The sequence below is a fragment of the Salvia splendens genome, chromosome 9 (assembly GCF_004379255.2).
Source record: "Salvia splendens isolate huo1 chromosome 9, SspV2, whole genome shotgun sequence".
NCBI classification, from domain to species: Eukaryota; Viridiplantae; Streptophyta; class Magnoliopsida; order Lamiales; family Lamiaceae; genus Salvia; species Salvia splendens.
The window spans coordinates 35780075-35799434 of NC_056040.1; the positions used below are offsets into that span (position 1 = coordinate 35780075).

The 19360-nt window shown below is 50.2% G+C and overlaps 1 protein-coding gene across 1 annotated transcript; it reads left to right on the forward strand.

The window, feature by feature from the left end:
- Nucleotides 1-6554: 6554 nt before the first annotated feature.
- On the forward strand, nt 6555-19040 carry LOC121749501. Its single transcript, XM_042144067.1, has 2 exons — nt 6555-7641; nt 19024-19040. Exons 1-2 carry the CDS (start codon nt 6555-6557, stop codon nt 19038-19040), a joined length of 1104 nt encoding a protein of 367 aa, XP_042000001.1.
- Nucleotides 19041-19360: the final 320 nt, after the last annotated feature.

Below are 19360 nucleotides of genomic sequence, written 5' to 3' on the forward strand. Positions count from 1 at the left end.
GCGGAAGAGGGGTCCACTTTTGATATTGAGGTTGACTCGGAACAAATTCTCCACGGGTACCTCAAATCCCACCGCCTTGCTAGGCCGGTGGCCATCTCAGCCGTGTACGCCAAATGTACAAGGGCTGAAAGACATCACCTATGGGACAAGATGAGAGAGATTGCCGGGCCTCTTGAGGGAACACCTTGGATCATCGGTGGCGATTTCAACACCATGCTATCTCATCAAGACAGAGTTGGAAGTGATACCAACCGGCAAGCCGAGATGGTAGATTTTGCGGAGGCAACGGAAGATTGTAGGCTGCTTGACCCTGGTTTTGATGGAGCGGCATTCACTTGGGCCAAGAATGGCCTTTTTGAAAGGTTGGATAGAGTGCTTGTCAGCGAGGATTGGACTAAGACCTTCGAGGCTACTCGGGTTACGAACCTCCCCCGGATTGCCTCGGACCATGGACCAATTCTTGTCAGGTGCACGAAGATGAACACATCCGCTGGAGCCAAGGCTTTCAGGTTCCAGAACATGTGGATCCGACATGAAGGATTCATGGCCGTAGTGCAAAAAGCATGGGAGGAGCCCACGGGGGCGGGTGGAATCCTAAACATTCAAATCAAGCAGGCCAGAGTTAAAAAGGCCCTTAAGGAGTGGAACAAAGAGGTTTTTGGAAACATTCATGCTAATCTAAAAGAAAAGGAGGAAGAAATTGCTTTGGCCCAATCTTGTTTCGAAGCAAGGCCGACCCCGGATCACAGGACAGCGATCAACAAACACATTGCCGAGTACATCCTTTTGCTGAAAATGGAAGAAGATTTTTGGCGACAGAAGGCAGCTCTGAGGTGGCTTGCCGAGGGAGACAAAAATACCCGGTTCTACCAAAGCTGGGTGAAACAAAAGAGGGTTCGTCTCCGCATCCATTCAATACGTGTCAATGGGCAGGAGCTCACCGAGGAAGCCGAGATTAAAAAGTCCGCAGTGGAGTTCTTCCAACAACTCCTTGCCCCCAACAATCCGACACTTGAAGATCCAGACCTCGACCTAATCCAGCAGGTCCACTCAGCCGAGCAGTTCGCTGACATCGCAGATGCTCCAAGTGCGGACGAGGTCAGGAGTGCCACCTTTTGCATTTCCGGAGATAGTGCACCCGGACCCGACGGCTTCTCGGCCACCTTCTATCAAGCCTGCTGGCCTATTGTGGGACCGGAGGTAGTGGACGCAATCAGACAGTTCTTCAGAGGGGCCTTCCTGCCGAGGAGCATCACGGCCACAAGCATAGTCCTTATCCCAAAGAAGGCTTCGCCGGAATCATGGACCGACTACCGACCCATCAGTCTCTGCAATGTTTTAAACAAGATCATTACCAAGGTACTCACCTCTCGACTCTCTCCTTTCCTCCCACAGGTCATCTCCCCAAACCAAAGTGGATTTGTCAAAGGTCGGCTCCTTAACGACAACGCACTTCTGGCTCAAGAGATGTTCCATGAGCTTGCTAGATGCTCCCCAGCGCCTAATGTGGCAGTAAAGATTGACATGGCTAAAGCCTATGATAGGGTCCAATGGCCATTCCTCTTCAAAGTTTTACGCCGTATGGGTTTCCCGGATTCATGGATTTCACTTATGGAGAGGTGTATTGGGTGTTGCTGGTTCTCGGTCCTTGTTAACGGGGCACCCTCGGGCTTCTTTAGATCAACTCGAGGACTTCGGCAAGGAGACCCGATCTCCCCTGCTCTGTTCGTAATCGCGGCGGACTACCTGTCCCGAGCATTAGATAAGCTCATCCTCGGCCAAAAGGACATGACGTTCAAAGCCTCCCGGAGATGCATGGAGATCAGCCATCTAGCCTATGCGGACGACATTATCATCTTCACTCAAGCGGCGGCAAATCCTATGCGCCGGCTAAGAGCCTGTCTCGAAAAATATGAAAGAGTCTCCGGCCAACAAGTCAGCCTCGCCAAGAGTAATTTCTATATTGCCGAGGCCCATGAACACTGGGCAAACTCGATCCAGGCGGAAGGAGGCTTCTCTAGAGGGGCCTTTCCTTTTCTCTATCTCGGTGTCCCTATCTACCGTGGTGTCAAGCGCACGGACATGTTCCTCTTTCTACGGGAAAAGATTGCAAGAAGGATCTCAGGATGGGCACACCGTCACCTATCCTTTGGAGGAAGGCTTACGTTGATTAAGAGCACTCTTGAAGCGATCCCCTTGCACATCTTTCAAGCCGTCGAGCCCACGGCCGGTACCCTCAAGCAACTTGATCAACAAATGGCCCGATTCTTTTGGGGGTCTACGAATGAAAAGAAGCGGACCCATTGGATTGGATGGGAACAAATGTGCCGGCCCACTGATGAAGGAGGCCTTGGGATCCGAAAAACTATGGAGGTCCTCCACGCTTTCAATATCAAACTGTGGTGGCGATTTCGGGAGCAAAACTCCCTTTGGGCAAGATACATGATGGCAAAATATTGCTCCAACTCCACACCGCTCACCTTGAGATTGCCGAGCAGGAGTAGCCCTACGTGGAGAAGGCTCTCAAGAGCATGGCCCCTCGCGCAACCGCACATGAGATGGCTAGTGGGACAAGGGGACATCTACTTCTGGGATGACATTTGGCTTGGCAATAGCCCTCTGAGGGAACTTAGCCTTGATGATAGGGGAAGACCAACCACCCGGGTCTCGGAGTTCATTACAAATGGTGGTTGGGATGTGCCCAAGCTTCAACTCCTTCACAATCAGGCCGGCCTCCCTCAGCATGTTATCGATGGCATCATTAATACACCGATCCTCCATGACGAACAGGATATCCCGAGGTGGAACCTCTCTAAGCATGGGGAATTCACGGTGGCTTCGACATGGGACACACTTCGAGGACGAAACCCGATCATCCATGGTTTGGGGGACGTTTGGAAGGTAGGCCTCACCAACTCAATAGCCATCTTTATCTGGAGGCTTCTCTCCAATCGGGTGCCGGTTGACACGAAACTTCAGTGGCGGGAGATTGAGCTAGCTTCTAAGTGCCAATGCTGCCCCCACAGACCGAACACTGAGTCACTCCAACACCTCTTCATCCAGGGATATGGAGCTCGCAGAGTATGGAGTGAGTTCGACGGCTGGTTCACAGGCCCGTTCCCACGCATCCATATCAATGACACAATCCCTACGAGAATCGAAGTGTGGGCGCGAAGGTGCCAACAGCCGAACAAGAAACATCTTAGCCGAGCCACTCCATACCTCATCCTTTGGTTTATTTGGTCGGAGAGAAACAGGAGCCGCCACCAAGGCACACAGTTTAAACCACAAAACGTGGTATGGCAGGTCCACATGTTCATTCGAAATGCTATGTCTAATGGAAGCTTGAAGCCGAAACATTGGAAGGGAGTTAAACTTGGAATCAATATTCCTCAACAAGCGGCGGCAATCAGGGCGCTACCCCTAGCCATGGCAATCAAATGGAACCCCCCGGATCAGCCGTGGATAAAGCTCAACACGGATGGCTCCTATAATGAAGCGAACGGCAGTACAGGGGCTGGCGGGATTATTCGAGACCACTCGGGTAAGATGCTCGTCGCCGTCAGCACACCCCTTGAAGCCCACTCGGCGTTAGAAGCGGAGCTGTTGGCCATGATCCACGGGCTAAATATAGCCAAGGAATACGGCCTACCAATCTGGATTGAGTCAGATGCAGAGCAAGCAATCAAATTGGTCAATGGGACGGGATGGGGGCCGGCACTCGCTCGGCAAGCGGTGGCGCAACTAACCATTCTCAAACGCCAACTCAAATTCCGAGCCACCTTCATACACAGGGAGGGGAACAAAGCGGCGGACTTCCTTGCGAAAATGGGGCTAGTCCAAGACAGTGGCCTACGAATGCACTACAACTCAGCACCGAGAGAACTATTGGACTTGGTTAGATTGGACGAGATGGGAGTGTCGCACATCCGAAACCTAGACGGGGACGGGCATCAAAGTTGATCATGAGACGACGGGAGACAATAGTGACTAGCTTTGTGGTTAATTGTTTTTTGGAAAGGAGTATGATGAGGTCCGAACCTTGTGGGATCGGACCGCATACTACTCTTGATTTTGTTACGGCACACCACTTTTGGGTGTGGCCACGCCTTGTAATTATCTCTTGTGGAAATATAGGGATGAGGGACCCACGAACCCTCCACCGTAGAGGTGTTTGATTAAAAAAAAAAAAAAAAAAAAAAAAAAAAAAAAACCTCAAGGAAAAGGAGGAAGGAATTGCCGTGGCCCAATCCATCTTCGAGGCAAGGCCAACACCGGAAAATAGGACAATGATCAATAAATACATTGCCGAGTACATCATGTTGCTGAAAATGGAAGAGGATTTTTGGCGGCAAAAGGCAGCCCTGAGATGGCTTGCGGAGGGCCACAAAAATACCCGGTTCTATCAAAGCTGGGTGAAACAAAAAAGAGTTCGCCTACGCATCCACTCGATTCGTGTAAACGGCCAGGAGCTTACTGAGGAGGCCGAAATAAAAAAGTCAGTGGTAGATTTCTACCAACAACTCCTAGCGCCCAGCAACCCGGTTCTAGACGAGCCAGACCTTGACCTTATCCAGCGAGTACACTCAGCCGAGCACTTTGCGGACATCGCAAATGCGCCTGGTGCGGACGAGATCAGGAGCGCCGTTTTCAGCATTTCCAGAGATAGCGCCCCCGGACCCGATGGCTTCTCCGCCACTTTCTACCAAGCCTGTTGGACTATTGTGGGGTCGGAGGTGGTGGAAGCAATTGGCCAGTTCTTTAGAGGGGCTTTCCTGCCACGAAGTATTACGGCCACAAGCATTGTCCTCATCCCAAAGAAGGCGTCGCCCGAGTCATGGACCGACTACCGACCCATCAGCCTCTGCAACGTCTTTAACAAGATCATCACCAAGGTACTCACGACTCGACTCTCCCCTTTCCTTCCACAGGTCATCTCCCCAAACCAAAGTGGTTTCGTGAAAGGGCGACTCCTCAATGATAACGCTCTGTTGGCGCAAGAGATGTTCCATGAACTTGCAAGATGCTCCACAGCGCCTAATGTAGCGGTGAAGATCGACATGGCGAAAGCCTATGATAGGATCCAATGGCCTTTCCTCTTCAAGGTGCTTCGGCGAATGGGATTCCCGGACACATGGATCTCACTCATGGAGAGGTGCATAGGCTCGTGTTGGTTCTCGATCCTTGTCAATGGGGTACCTTCAGGATTCTTCAGATCAACACGGGGACTCCGACAAGGTGATCCGATTTTCCCTGCGTTGTTTGTAATTGCCGCGGACTACCTGTCTCGAGCCTTGGATAAGCTTATACTTGGCCAAAGGGATATGGTGTTTAAGGCCTCCCGGAGATGCATTGAGGTCAGCCACCTAGCCTATGCAGATGATATTATAATATTCACACAAGCGGCGGAAACCCCCCTGCGCCGGCTCTGTGCCTGTCTCGAGAACTTCTATATCACCGAAATCCATGACCATTGGGCACCCTCGATCCAAGCGGAAGGAGGCTTCACTAGGGGCACCTTTCCTCTACCTCGGCGTCCCCATCTACCGTGGTGTAAAGCGCACGGACATGTTCCTCTTCCTACTTGAAAAGATTGCAAGAAGGATCTCGGGCTGGGCACACCGGCACTTATCTTTTGGAGGGAGGCTCACGCTGATTAAGAGCACCCTTGAAGCGATCCCCTTACACATCTTCCAAGCCATTGAGCCCACTGCCGGCACCTTAAAACAACTTGATCAACAAATGGCCCGATTCTTTTGGGGATCTACGAGTGAGAGAAAGCAAACCCATTGGATTGGATGGGATCAAATGTGTCGCCCTACCGAGGAAGGAGGTCTCGGGATTCGGAAAACTTTGGAGGTTTTACGTGCTTTCAACATAAAATTATGGTGGCGCTTCCGGGAACAAAACTCCCTTTGGGCAAAATACATGATGGCAAAATATTGCTCCATCTCCACACCACTTACCTTGAGAACGTCGAGCAGGAGTAGCCCTACATGGAGGAGGCTCTCTAGAGCTTGGACTCTCGCGCAACCGTACATGAGGTGGCTTGTGGGGCAAGGGAATATCTACTTCTGGGATGACATCTGGCTTGGCAACAGCCCACTCAGGGACCTCAGCCTTGATGATAGTGGAAGGCCAACCACCCGGGTCTCGGAGTTCATTACAAATGGCACTTGGGATGAACCCAAGCTCCGACTCCTGCACGATCAACCTGGCATCCCACAGCATATTATTGATCGCATCCTCAGCACCCCGATACTCCAAGACGAACAGGATATCCCGCGGTGGACCCTCTCTGAGCACGGGGAATTCACGGTAGCATCGACGTGGGACACACTCCGAGGGCGGAACCAGATCGTTCAAGGCCTGGGTGATGTTTGGCAGGCGGGCCTCACTAAGTCAATAGCCATCTTCATCTGGAGGCTTCTTTCCAATCGGATGCCAGTCGATACAAAACTTCAGTGGCGGGAGATTGAACTTGCCTGCAAGTGCCAATCCAAAACGTCCTAAAAAGATTAATTTATTCTCACAATATTTACTTTCTTGCAATAATGGAGCCCCTTACCTCTCCAAATCCGGACAAGTATTCAAAGGTGTTGGGGATGCACTACAAGGGCTCGAACATCAATGGGAAATTTTGGATCTTCGTGGAGGAGGGGGCGGATTTCGAAGTTGAAGATGATTCGGATCAGCTCTTACACGGACGATTCGTGTGTCCTAGACTTTCTAACCCCATCATGATCTCGGCTGTTTATGCGAAATGTTCGAGAGGGGAACGGTTGGCTCTATGGGATAAGATGAGATTTATTGCTCAAATGGCGGAGGGAGTGCCGTGGATCATCGGGGGAGACTTTAATACCATCCTTTCCCCTCGATATAGGATGGGCAGTGATACAAATCGGCACGTTGAAATGATTGATTTTGCCGAAACCATCGAAGATTGTAGACTTCTATATCCGGGCTTGGATGAAGCGGATTACACTTGGGCTAAAAATGGCCTCTTGTTAAGGCTGGATAGGGTGAGGGTTAGCGAGATGGTGGCGCCTCTCTTTGACGCGGTAAGGGTCACGAACCTCCCTCGAGTAGCCTCAGACCAAGGGCAGGTCCTAGTTAGAGGCAAACTACCGACCATTCAAGAGGGTGGCAGAGCGTTTCGATTCCAAAACATGTGGGTTAAGCATGAAGGGTTTGCCGATCTGGTGCAAACGGATTGGATGGCCCCTACGGAGGCCGGGGGATTACTCAACTTGAAGATCAAACTAACTTGGGTTAAGAAAATGCTCAAACGGTGGAACATAGAGGTCTTTGGGAATATCCATGCCAACCTCAAAACATGTGAAGAGAACATCGCCGTGGCACAATCTGAATTTGAAGAGAACTCCTCGGCCCGGAACAGAATGGAGATTAACAAGCAGATCGCTGAGTACATTCTTCTTCTCAAAATGGAAGAGGACTTTTGGCGTCTAAAGGCAGCCCTGAGATGGCTGGAAGAGGGGGATAAAAACACTAGGTTCTACCAAAGTTGGGTGAAGCAGAAAAAGATTCGATTGAGAATTCACAAGATTAATGTCAATGAGAGGGAACTCACGGATGACCGTGAATTTTCTCTCAAAAAAGCAGCGAGGGCCTTACGAAATTGTAAGTTAGAGAGAGACGCTCTCCCTTCTCTCTAGAATCCCCCACCACGTTTTGAGTTCCCACATCGCCGCCCACCCCATTCTTGCTCGGCTCACCACTGTCGACGGTCCTCCTCACGCCCCCGCTCCACCAGCCACCCACCATCCTCCCGACCTCGGATTCTCACCAACCAACCACTCCCTTGGCTAAGGCACGAACAAAGCTCCGGAGCGGCTGGTGACTCGACTCATTCTCTCGATCATGCCGGAGCGCCTGCCGGATCCCCCCCCGGAGTCAGAAGAACCGCGCACCATCTCGGACCAGCTAATGGTCCTCCGGCCGGCCGAGGACCCTCTCTCGGACCAGCCAATGAATTTCACGTCGGAGGAGTCTCCCTCCATAATTTTTCCCTGCAGGAAAGTGGCGAGGAAAACTTTGAAAATGAAGGTGAAGGCACGGAAAAGTACACCAGCCCCTCCCATCAAAGGCACTGGTCGGAAAAGGTTCGTACCCTCACCGATGCCGGAGGACAAGCAACTTAGGAAGAAGATTGATTTCGGGGCCGAAGGGAGCTCGCCGGTCGGAAGCCCAAAATGCAAAGGCCCCATCTTCCCGACGTCGATGGAGCCCTCCCCTAATCTCAACGGTGAAGATGAAGCTAAGATTAATGAAGAACTTGCCGGCGCCAGAACTGTTGACAACGCTCCGGCCGATGACCTTGCGGCCGGCGCAAACGCGGGGACTGGTGACGGAGGAGAGCACAACCCCCCACATGATGGCTGCTCGGAGAGAGATGGCTCTAGCATGGGTCAAAAGGCCTGGGTGGACGCGCTAGTCAACTTGCCCGAAATGGGCACAACAACAAAATCACTTTCCGAAAGTTCCTTGGCGCCTTGCCACTTCGGAACACCACGTGATGCTGGCCCCAATGCATCCGTTGAGCCCCCAAAACAACAAAAATCTAGCTCCTTTTTGCAGCAACCCAACTTTCCCGAATTGGCTTGGAGACCAAAACCTCCTTCCGAAAGTGGGCTAACTCCTTTCCGTCCCAAGAGCTCACGTGAGACGATTGTCGTGGAGGCCCCAACGCAACCAACAAAGGCCGAAATCATCCACTTAGCCGCCTTGGACTCGGCGGAGATGCTAGACACATTGGTTGCGCAACCTCTCATTACGGCCGGCCACAATCCACTGGAGTTCCCCCTAAACCCTTCGGGATGCATGCAAAGTGTCACACACACACCTCGGGATGGAAATGGACCCTCTCTTGAGGACTTTCCCCCTCTCGAACGAGGACGAACTAGCAAGCTCCGAGCTACGTTTGAGGCTAGTTCGGAACATCATAGTGCGGAGCTCGGCCAGCCGCGACCGAAGTCGAACCCTAACGTCTACCGAGAAAAGCCTTTTATCGAGACGATGAACAAGGCCACGCCTAGTGCCGAGATGGTTGCAGTGACAAGAGACACACCAACACCCAACGATACGCCTATGGATGATGCCGAACAGACCCTCACCGAGAAGGAAAAAGTCGAGAAGATCCACACCGAGAAAGAAAAAGCCGAAAAGCCGAGAATGGAAAAGCCGAGAAGGGCACACAACGGCAACGTAGGTGCCGAGAAGATCCACACCGAGAATGGAGAAGCCGAACTCAACAATCCGAAGAGAAATGGAAACACATCTAAGTCCGCGACGGATGCCGCAACACAAGGGCTGAATGTAGTTAATCAACTTGGGGGGGTAGAAGCTACACTGGGGCCCTCGCCGTGGCCGAAATCGATGGCGGACTTGCTTAGGGGTACCCCGTCGGGCTCGGCGAGTAACACTCTACAAGGCCGGGGTGAAGGCGCCGCAAACCACCCCGGTCGGCCGAAAACGATGGCGGACATGCTCAAAGGCTCGACTGACCCTACCGGCCCCCAAGCCTTTGAACCGGATAAGCTCCAGAACATTGGATTTGCTTCAGTGTCCGACGGCATCCCGGCCATTTACTTCTCCGGAGCGGAAACTCAAAAGCTTGCTGAGAGCATGGGACACGCCATTGTGGGTAAGTTTTCTCACTCTATCCCTACGGGACTGCAAATCCAAAAGACCCTCGACAATATTAAACTTCGGTGTGGATTTAGTTGGAAGTACATTAATGCTAAACATATTCTCATTCAATGCGAGGACTTGGCGGACTATGCCCGAATCCTTGGAGGCCCAAGGGGTACGCCCGTTTGGCTCATTGACCGACACCCGATGAGGGTCTTCAAATGGTCCCCGGACTTTGATGCTTACTGCGAGTCCCCCATTGCGGCAATCTGGTGCAACCTAATTGGCCTCCCCATTCACCTTTTCGACCAATCCGCCTTATTCGCCATCGGCAAGCTTCTCGGCAATCCAATACAAATTGATCGAGCCACGGCAAACAAGACTCGGCTTTCATTTGCCCGAATCTGCGTCGAGATAGACATCACAAAACCACCTACCGAAGAGATAATCCTCGATCTTGGTGGGCGAGAAACGGTGCAGCGAGTCCGATGGGACAAGATACCATCATATTGCCGAGAATGCAAACATGTCGGCCATGCAAGTGAGGTGTGCTATGCGACGGGCAAGAAGGAACGGCCGTCAAAGAGAAACTACCACAACGGCCCGCCAAAACAGCCACAACCCGAGAGACAGACCGAGAAGGGGAAGCAAGATATGGGGAAGAATGCCTCCAGCTCCAACGAATGGAAACATCAGGGGAAGAAGCAAGGCAAGGCCGGTGATCGACCAAACAATAACAAAACAAATGGGGAGGACTCCGGTGATACTTCCTGGGAGGGACCGAACTCCAAGGGTGACTCTACTTTGGGGAGCGGACCGAGCTCCGGAACTCAAAATGCCGGGCTTATTGCCGGGATCGAGATTGGGAAGTCCCCACCGAACCGGGGGAATCCATTGCATCCCACCACCGAACCACCATCACCACGTGGGAACATGGACGTGGAGTGGGGCTCCCCCATTGCGAGGAGCTCGGTCTCACCAGTTCGGCGAGGGAATCCGAGAGGAGGCGCGCGCCATGCTTTGACAAGGGGGCGTGGGTTCTTCTCGGCAAAGAACCACATGAGCACTAACCAATATTATACTCTCATGGAGAACGGAGAATTTGATGTTGAGAATTGTGGGGATGCGGACGAAGACCTTATGGAATTGCATGTGGGGGCCGAGAAGTTAGGAGGCAACAGTTCGGCCGAGGACGCCGAGGAGGTCGCTCCGAACAAAGAGCAACACCGTACTGATTATCAAGGAGGGCCTTCAACCTCTTTGGGTACGTACCCTTCTTGTTAATAATGTCGTACAATCTCATGTTTTGGAACGTGAGGGGGATCGCGAATGCGCCCACTCAAAACGTTCTGAAAAGACTAATTGGTTGTCATAATGTTTTATTTCTTGCAATAATGGAACCGCTCACACAACCGGACCCGGACCGTTTCTCTAAGGCCTTGGGGCTGTCCTTCATTGGTTCGAACATGAACGAGAAGATTTGGATGTTTGCGGAAGAGGGGTCCACTTTTGATATTGAGGTTGACTCGGAACAAATTCTCCACGGGTACCTCAAATCCCACCGCCTTGCTAGGCCGGTGGCCATCTCAGCCGTGTACGCCAAATGTACAAGGGCTGAAAGACATCACCTATGGGACAAGATGAGAGAGATTGCCGGGCCTCTTGAGGGAACACCTTGGATCATCGGTGGCGATTTCAACACCATGCTATCTCATCAAGACAGAGTTGGAAGTGATACCAACCGGCAAGCCGAGATGGTCGATTTTGCGGAGGCAACGGAAGATTGTAGGCTGCTTGACCCTGGTTTTGATGGAGCGGCATTCACTTGGGCCAAGAATGGCCTTTTTGAAAGGTTGGATAGAGTGTTTGTCAGCGAGGATTGGACTAAGACCTTCGAGGCTACTCGGGTTACGAACCTCCCCCGGATTGCCTCGGACCATGGACCAATTCTTGTCAGGTGCACGAAGATGAACACATCCGCTGGAGCCAAGGCTTTCAGGTTCCAGAACATGTGGATCCGTCATGAAGGATTCATGGCCGTAGTGCAAAAAGCATGGGAGGAGCCCACGGGGGCGGGTGGAATCCTAAACATTCAAATCAAGCAGGCCAGAGTTAAAAAGGCCCTTAAGGAGTGGAACAAAGAGGTTTTTGGAAACATTCATGCTAATCTAAAAGAAAAGGAGGAAGAAATTGCTTTGGCCCAATCTTGTTTCGAAGCAAGGCCGACCCCGGATCACAGGACAGCGATCAACAAACACATTGCCGAGTACATCCTTTTGCTGAAAATGGAAGAAGATTTTTGGCGACAGAAGGCAGCTCTGAGGTGGCTTGCCGAGGGAGACAAAAATACCCGGTTCTACCAAAGCTGGGTGAAACAAAAGAGGGTTCGTCTCCGCATCCATTCAATACGTGTCAATGGGCAGGAGCTCACCGAGGAAGCCGAGATTAAAAAGTCCGCAGTGGAGTTCTTCCAACAACTCCTTGCCCCCAACAATCCGACACTTGAAGATCCAGACCTCGACCTAATCCAGCAGGTCCACTCAGCCGAGCAGTTCGCTGACATCGCAGATGCTCCAAGTGCGGACGAGGTCAGGAGTGCCACCTTTTGCATTTCCGGAGATAGTGCACCCGGACCCGACGGCTTCTCGGCCACCTTCTATCAAGCCTGCTGGCCTATTGTGGGACCGGAGGTAGTGGACGCAATCAGACAGTTCTTCAGAGGGGCCTTCCTGCCGAGGAGCATCACGGCCACAAGCATTGTCCTTATCCCAAAGAAGGCTTCGCCGGAATCATGGACCGACTACCGACCCATCAGTCTCTGCAATGTTTTAAACAAGATCATTACCAAGGTACTCACCTCTCGACTCTCTCCTTTCCTCCCACAGGTCATCTCCCCAAACCAAAGTGGATTTGTCAAAGGTCGGCTCCTTAACGACAACGCACTTCTGGCTCAAGAGATGTTCCATGAGCTTGCTAGATGCTCCCCAGCGCCTAATGTGGCAGTAAAGATTGACATGGCTAAAGCCTATGATAGGGTCCAATGGCCATTCCTCTTCAAAGTTTTACGCTGTATGGGTTTCCCGGATTCATGGATTTCACTTATGGAGAGGTGTATTGGGTGTTGCTGGTTCTCGGTCCTTGTTAACGGGGCACCCTCGGGCTTCTTTAGATCAACTCGAGGACTTCGGCAAGGAGACCCGATCTCCCCTGCTCTGTTCGTAATCGCGGCGGACTACCTGTCCCGAGCATTAGATAAGCTCATCCTCGGCCAAAAGGACATGACGTTCAAAGCCTCCCGGAGATGCATGGAGATCAGCCATCTAGCCTATGCGGACGACATTATCATCTTCACTCAAGCGGCGGCAAATCCTATGCGCCGGCTAAGAGCCTGTCTCGAAAAATATGAAAGAGTCTCCGGCCAACAAGTCAGCCTCGCCAAGAGTAATTTCTATATTGCCGAGGCCCATGAACACTGGGCAAACTCGATCCAGGCGGAAGGAGGCTTCTCTAGAGGGGCCTTTCCTTTTCTCTATCTCGGTGTCCCTATCTACCGTGGTGTCAAGCGCACGGACATGTTCCTCTTTCTACGGGAAAAGATTGCAAGAAGGATCTCAGGATGGGCACACCGCCACCTATCCTTTGGAGGAAGGCTTACGTTGATTAAGAGCACTCTTGAAGCGATCCCCTTGCACATCTTTCAAGCCGTCGAGCCCACGGCCGGTACCCTCAAGCAACTTGATCAACAAATGGCCCGATTCTTTTGGGGGTCTACGAATGAAAAGAAGCGGACCCATTGGATTGGATGGGAACAAATGTGCCGGCCCACTGATGAAGGAGGCCTTGGGATCCGAAAAACTATGGAGGTCCTCCACGCTTTCAATATCAAACTGTGGTGGCGATTTCGGGAGCAAAACTCCCTTTGGGCAAGATACATGATGGCAAAATATTGCTCCAACTCCACACCGCTCACCTTGAGATTGCCGAGCAGGAGTAGCCCTACGTGGAGAAGGCTCTCAAGAGCATGGCCCCTCGCGCAACCGCACATGAGATGGCTAGTGGGACAAGGGGACATCTACTTCTGGGATGACATTTGGCTTGGCAATAGCCCTCTGAGGGAACTTAGCCTTGATGATAGGGGAAGACCAACCACCCGGGTCTCGGAGTTCATTACAAATGGTGGTTGGGATGTGCCCAAGCTTCAACTCCTTCACAATCAGGCCGGCCTCCCTCAGCATGTTATCGATGGCATCATTAATACACCGATCCTCCATGACGAACAGGATATCCCGAGGTGGAACCTCTCTAAGCATGGGGAATTCACGGTGGCTTCGACATGGGACACATTTCGAGGACGAAACCCGATCATCCATGGTTTGGGGGACGTTTGGAAGGTAGGCCTCACCAACTCAATAGCCATCTTTATCTGGAGGCTTCTCTCCAATCGGGTGCCGGTTGACACGAAACTTCAGTGGCGGGAGATTGAGCTAGCTTCTAAGTGCCAATGCTGCCCCCACAGACCGAACACTGAGTCACTCCAACACCTCTTCATCCAGGGATATGGAGCTCGCAGAGTATGGAGTGAGTTCGACGGCTGGTTCACAGGCCCGTTCCCACGCATCCATATCAATGACACAATCCCCACGAGAATCGAAGTGTGGGCGCGAAGGTGCCAACAGCCGAGCAAGAAACATCTTAGCCGAGCCACTCCATACCTCATCCTTTGGTTTATTTGGTCGGAGAGAAACAGGAGCCGCCACCAAGGCACACAGTTTAAACCACAAAACGTGGTATGGCAGGTCCACATGTTCATTCGGAATGCTATGTCTAATGGAAGCTTGAAGCCGAAACATTGGAAGGGAGTTAAACTTGGAATCAATATTCCTCAACAAGCGGCGGCAATCAGGGCGCTACCCCTAGCCATGGCAATCAAATGGAACCCCCCGGATCAGCCGTGGATAAAGCTCAACACGGATGGCTCCTATAATGAAGCGAACGGCAGTACAGGGGCTGGCGGGATTATTCGAGACCACTCGGGTAAGATGCTCGTCGCCGTCAGCACACCCCTTGAAGCCCACTCGGCGTTAGAAGCGGAGCTGTTGGCCATGATCCACGGGCTAAATATAGCCAAGGAATACGGCCTACCAATCTGGATTGAGTCAGATGCAGAGCAAGCAATCAAATTGGTCAATGGGACGGGATGGGGGCCGGCACTCGCTCGGCAAGCGGTGGCGCAACTAACCATTCTCAAACGCCAACTCAAATTCCGAGCCACCTTCATACACAGGGAGGGGAACAAAGCGGCGGACTTCCTTGCGAAAATGGGGCTAGTCCAAGACAGTGGCCTACGAATGCACTACAACTCAGCACCGAGAGAACTATTGGACTTGGTTAGATTGGACGAGATGGGAGTGTCGCACATCCGAAACCTAGACGGGGACGGGCATCAAAGTTGATCATGAGACGACGGGAGACAATAGTGACTAGCTTTGTGGTTAATTGTTTTTTGGAAAGGAGTATGATGAGGTCCGAACCTTGTGGGATCGGACCGCATACTACTCTTGATTTTGTTACGGCACACCACTTTTGGGTGTGGCCACGCCTTGTAATTATCTCTTGTGGAAATATAGGGATGAGGGACCCACGAACCCTCCACCGTAGAGGTGTTTGATTAAAAAAAAAAAAAAAAAAAAAAAAAAAAAAAAAAAAAAAAAAAAAAAAAAAAGCTGATTCTGTTCATTGTCAGTCCATCTGAAATTTGGATGGTTTCTCCAAGGCGCATCTCTCTGTCTCCCTGGATTCCAGCTCCCATCGGGATTCCAACTTCCCATTGCATTGACCTGGGCCTGATAATCTCCTTCCTGGGTCCCGTAATATTGTTGCATTTGATTATCTCCTGGACCAGGAGATTTCTCCTTCCCTTGTGAAGCCAGTGGAATCGTCTTTTCAATCGCGTTCAAAAGAGCCTTCTCGAGCCTATCAATCCTTGCTTCGACTTTGTCATCTTCTTGTTCTCTCACAGCATGCACCGATCCTCTTTTTACTGCATTCCTAGGGTTATCGTACGCCTACTTAGCGTCAATCAACTTCCCTAGGATCTCTCTTTCCTCACTTCCCCTTTTTCTTGTGAAATTTCCCCCACTCGAGGAGTTCATTAAGTCCTTTGACTCGGGAGTTGCTCCTTCGTAAAACAGAGAGTAGGTCTCTGCCTCTATCATTCGGTGATTCGGGCATGCATCCAACAACCCCTTAAATCTCGACCAATACTCACTCAACGATTCATCGTAATCTTGCTTACACTCTAGTATCTCTTTCTTAAGTGCATTCGTCTTGTTGGATGGGAAGAAATAATCTAAGAATTCTAACTTGAAGTCCCTCCAAATGCGGATAGAATCCGGAGGCAACCTCAATAGCCACGTATGAGCTTCCCCCTTCAAGGTAAACGGAATCGCTTGTAGGTGATAATCTTCCTCTGTTGCATCATTCGGCCTCTTCTGAATACCACATAACTTACTGAATTCATTTAAGAACTCATACGGACACTCATTTCTACGCCCAGAGAACGTCGGCAAGATGCCGAGTACGTTTGTCTTGATCTCGATAGTTCTCTGGCGTGGATTCATCACTATAGCTTGAGCTGGTTCTCCATCTAAATGGGCAGTGAGAGAGCCGATTTCTGGATCTGGGTCTACCACCTGCGCCATGACTACTTCCTCTTCTTCCCCTGTTTCTGACTCTGTTTCTGATTCGGGTGGTGATTCTGGATCTTCGCGTCCTGATGACGTTCAAGATTCGTCGCTAGTAAATCCACTCGGAAACGGGCCTCCCGTAGTGAACCCTGATCTGGTGGTCACAGTAGAGACTGCATCCTTAACTTGCCAATCAAACTGACCGTGTTTCCACCCAGATGAGTTGCTCTAGTAGGTAGACCTTGAGCCTCTGCTCATAAACTGCAAACAAAAGAGAAAGAAAACAAATCAAAACTATTTACACCACAGACTCTGAACACTAACACTAGCACGCCATCCATCCCCGGCAACGGCGCCATTTGAAGTTCCAGAATTGTTGGGCCTGCCTCTCGACTCTAATATCGAATGACTAGACTCAGGAGTAAGCAAGTATGCACATTTGAGAATTAATGCAAGGCTCGGTCCAGACACCGCGTTCCTTAAATCCACTGGATCACTGGGTCCATGAACTCAAGAGAACTACAGTGTTTTTGTCGTTGGACACACTCGACTCCCCTTCAAAAATAAATCCCTCAACCCGAATACTATGAATTATAGGGAAGTGGGGTCGATCCCACAGAGATGGATTCGCAAAGTAGTGCTAAGAGACTATGGAAACAAACGGCTGCTGCCACGCAAAGGGGTTGAGATTTTAACTACCACTAGATCTAGGCAAGAAATATAAACGCTAGACCTAGGACACAGAAAACTTACTGGAATCAGACATCAAATCCGAAAGACACAATCACTTCCTTGACTGAGTAAATAACTAACTGATTGAGACTAGGCAGAAAGAATAAAACAGCGGGGAACATGATTCCAAATATAGCAAGTACGGTAAAAAGCTGCAGATAACAGATCAGCTCCAGCTAGCTTCGCATGCAAAGTTCCTAACAGATTCAGAAACGCAAATGCAGAAAACAGAGCATACTCCCAGATTCGATCAGAATATAGAAATTGAGATGCCGAAAACTTGCTACGAATCGGAAATAAACCAGATCTACGTAAACTAGGCGGAATGAAATGAAAACACGTAAGCTAGGCATGAAATTTAAACACTCCTGCTCAAAATCACGTCGGACGCTTAATCCACTCCGGATCCAAGCAATCCAAACTCAACAATCAACTAAATCAACTCCATAACTTCGATTCTAACAGATCTGCTCCGATCACCGCCAAATTCAATCAATCAAGAACAATCTGCAAACAAATCACAAACTCCAGCAAAACCCAACCTCCGATTCATCCAAAAACAGAAACATTCTTCAGATCCAAACGAAAAATATCAGCAAATAATCAGAAACCAACTGCAAAAAAAATAAACAACTCCGACAATCCAACTCGACATCAAGCGAACTCAACCAGCAAACTAGAAATGAACACAATAGACATAAGCGAAAGTAAAAATCCGGAATAAAACAGGTAATATTGGTTAACAAAAGAAAACCGAGCTTCGAACAGCGAAGCTCGGCGGAATCAGTGTAAATAGCAACGGAAATGTAAATTGTTTCTTCGCCCTTGAACTAGGACGACGGTGTTACAACCCTCGAACCACTCTTGGAAAGCTAAAACGTGAACCCTAGCCAAGTGCTAACTGGAATCTCTCACGAATTTGGAGTCAAGTGTGTGGAAAGGTGAATCGAGCAAGGGGCTGTTAGTGAGGCCACCACCCGAGAAGGTCCCTCCAGCCTGCATGCTTCTCCCTTTTATAGATGCGGACATAGCCTTCTAGAGTTTTCGTAGAAATCCCTATTCTACCCTTCAACTCCGAGGCTTCCTCCGTCTAGCAATTTTCTTCCAATTGTTCACCCTTTCGCCAGTTTCCTAGGACCATGCAAGCGTCCTCTTCTTTTCCTGGATCTGGCGAAAAACTTCACATACCTGACTTAATTCAATGCGTTAGACCCAGTAATTTCATGAAATTAACCCCTAGACCGACGCATGAAATTAGCCTTATCAGCGTCCTGATGACGTCCAAGATTCGTCGCTAGTAAATTCACTCGGAAACGGACCTCCCGTGGTGAACCCTGATCTGGTGGTCACAGTAGAGACTGTACCCTTAACCCGCCAATCAAACTGGCCGTGTTTCCACCCAGATGAGTTGCTCCAGTAGGTAGATCTTGAGCCTCTGCTCATAAACTGCAAACAAAAGAGAAAGAAAACAAATCAAAACTATTTACACCACAGACTCTGAACACTAACACTAAGCACGCCATCCATCCCCGGTAACGGCGCTATTTGAAGTGGGGGTCTCGCTCGACTCTAATGTCGAATGACTAGACTCAGGAGTAAGCGAGTGTGCACATTTGAGAATTAATGCAAAGCTCGGTCCAGACACAACGCCCCTTAAATCCGCTGGATTACTGGGTCCAGGAACTCTAGAGAACTACAGTGTTTTTGTCGTTGGACACACTCGACTCCCCTTCAAAAATAAATCCCTCAACCCGAATACTATGAATTAGTATAGGGAAGTGGGGTCGATCCCACAGAGATGGATTCGCAAAGTAGTGCTAAGAGACTATGGAAATAAACGGCTGCTGCCACACAAGGGGTTGAGATTTAAACTACCACTAGATCTAGGCAAGAAATGTAAACGCTAGGCCTAGGACACAGAAAACTTACTGGAATCAGACATCAATACCGACAGACACAATTGCTCCCTAGACTAAGTAAACGACTACCTAATCTAGCTAAACAGTAAGCAACTAACAGTGGGGACCATATTTCTAGAAATAGCAAGTACGGTAAAAAGCTGCAGATAACCAACCCATGCTCCAACTAACTACGACATGCACCTTCGCAACTAAACTAAACTCGCAGATGAAGAAAACAGAGCACACTCCTAGATTCAAACAGAATATAAAGATTTGGACGCCGGAAACTTGCTATGAATCGGAAATACATCAGATCTACATAAACTAGGCGAAATGAAATGAAAACACGTAAGCTAGGAATAAAATTAAAACACTCCTGCTCAGAATCAC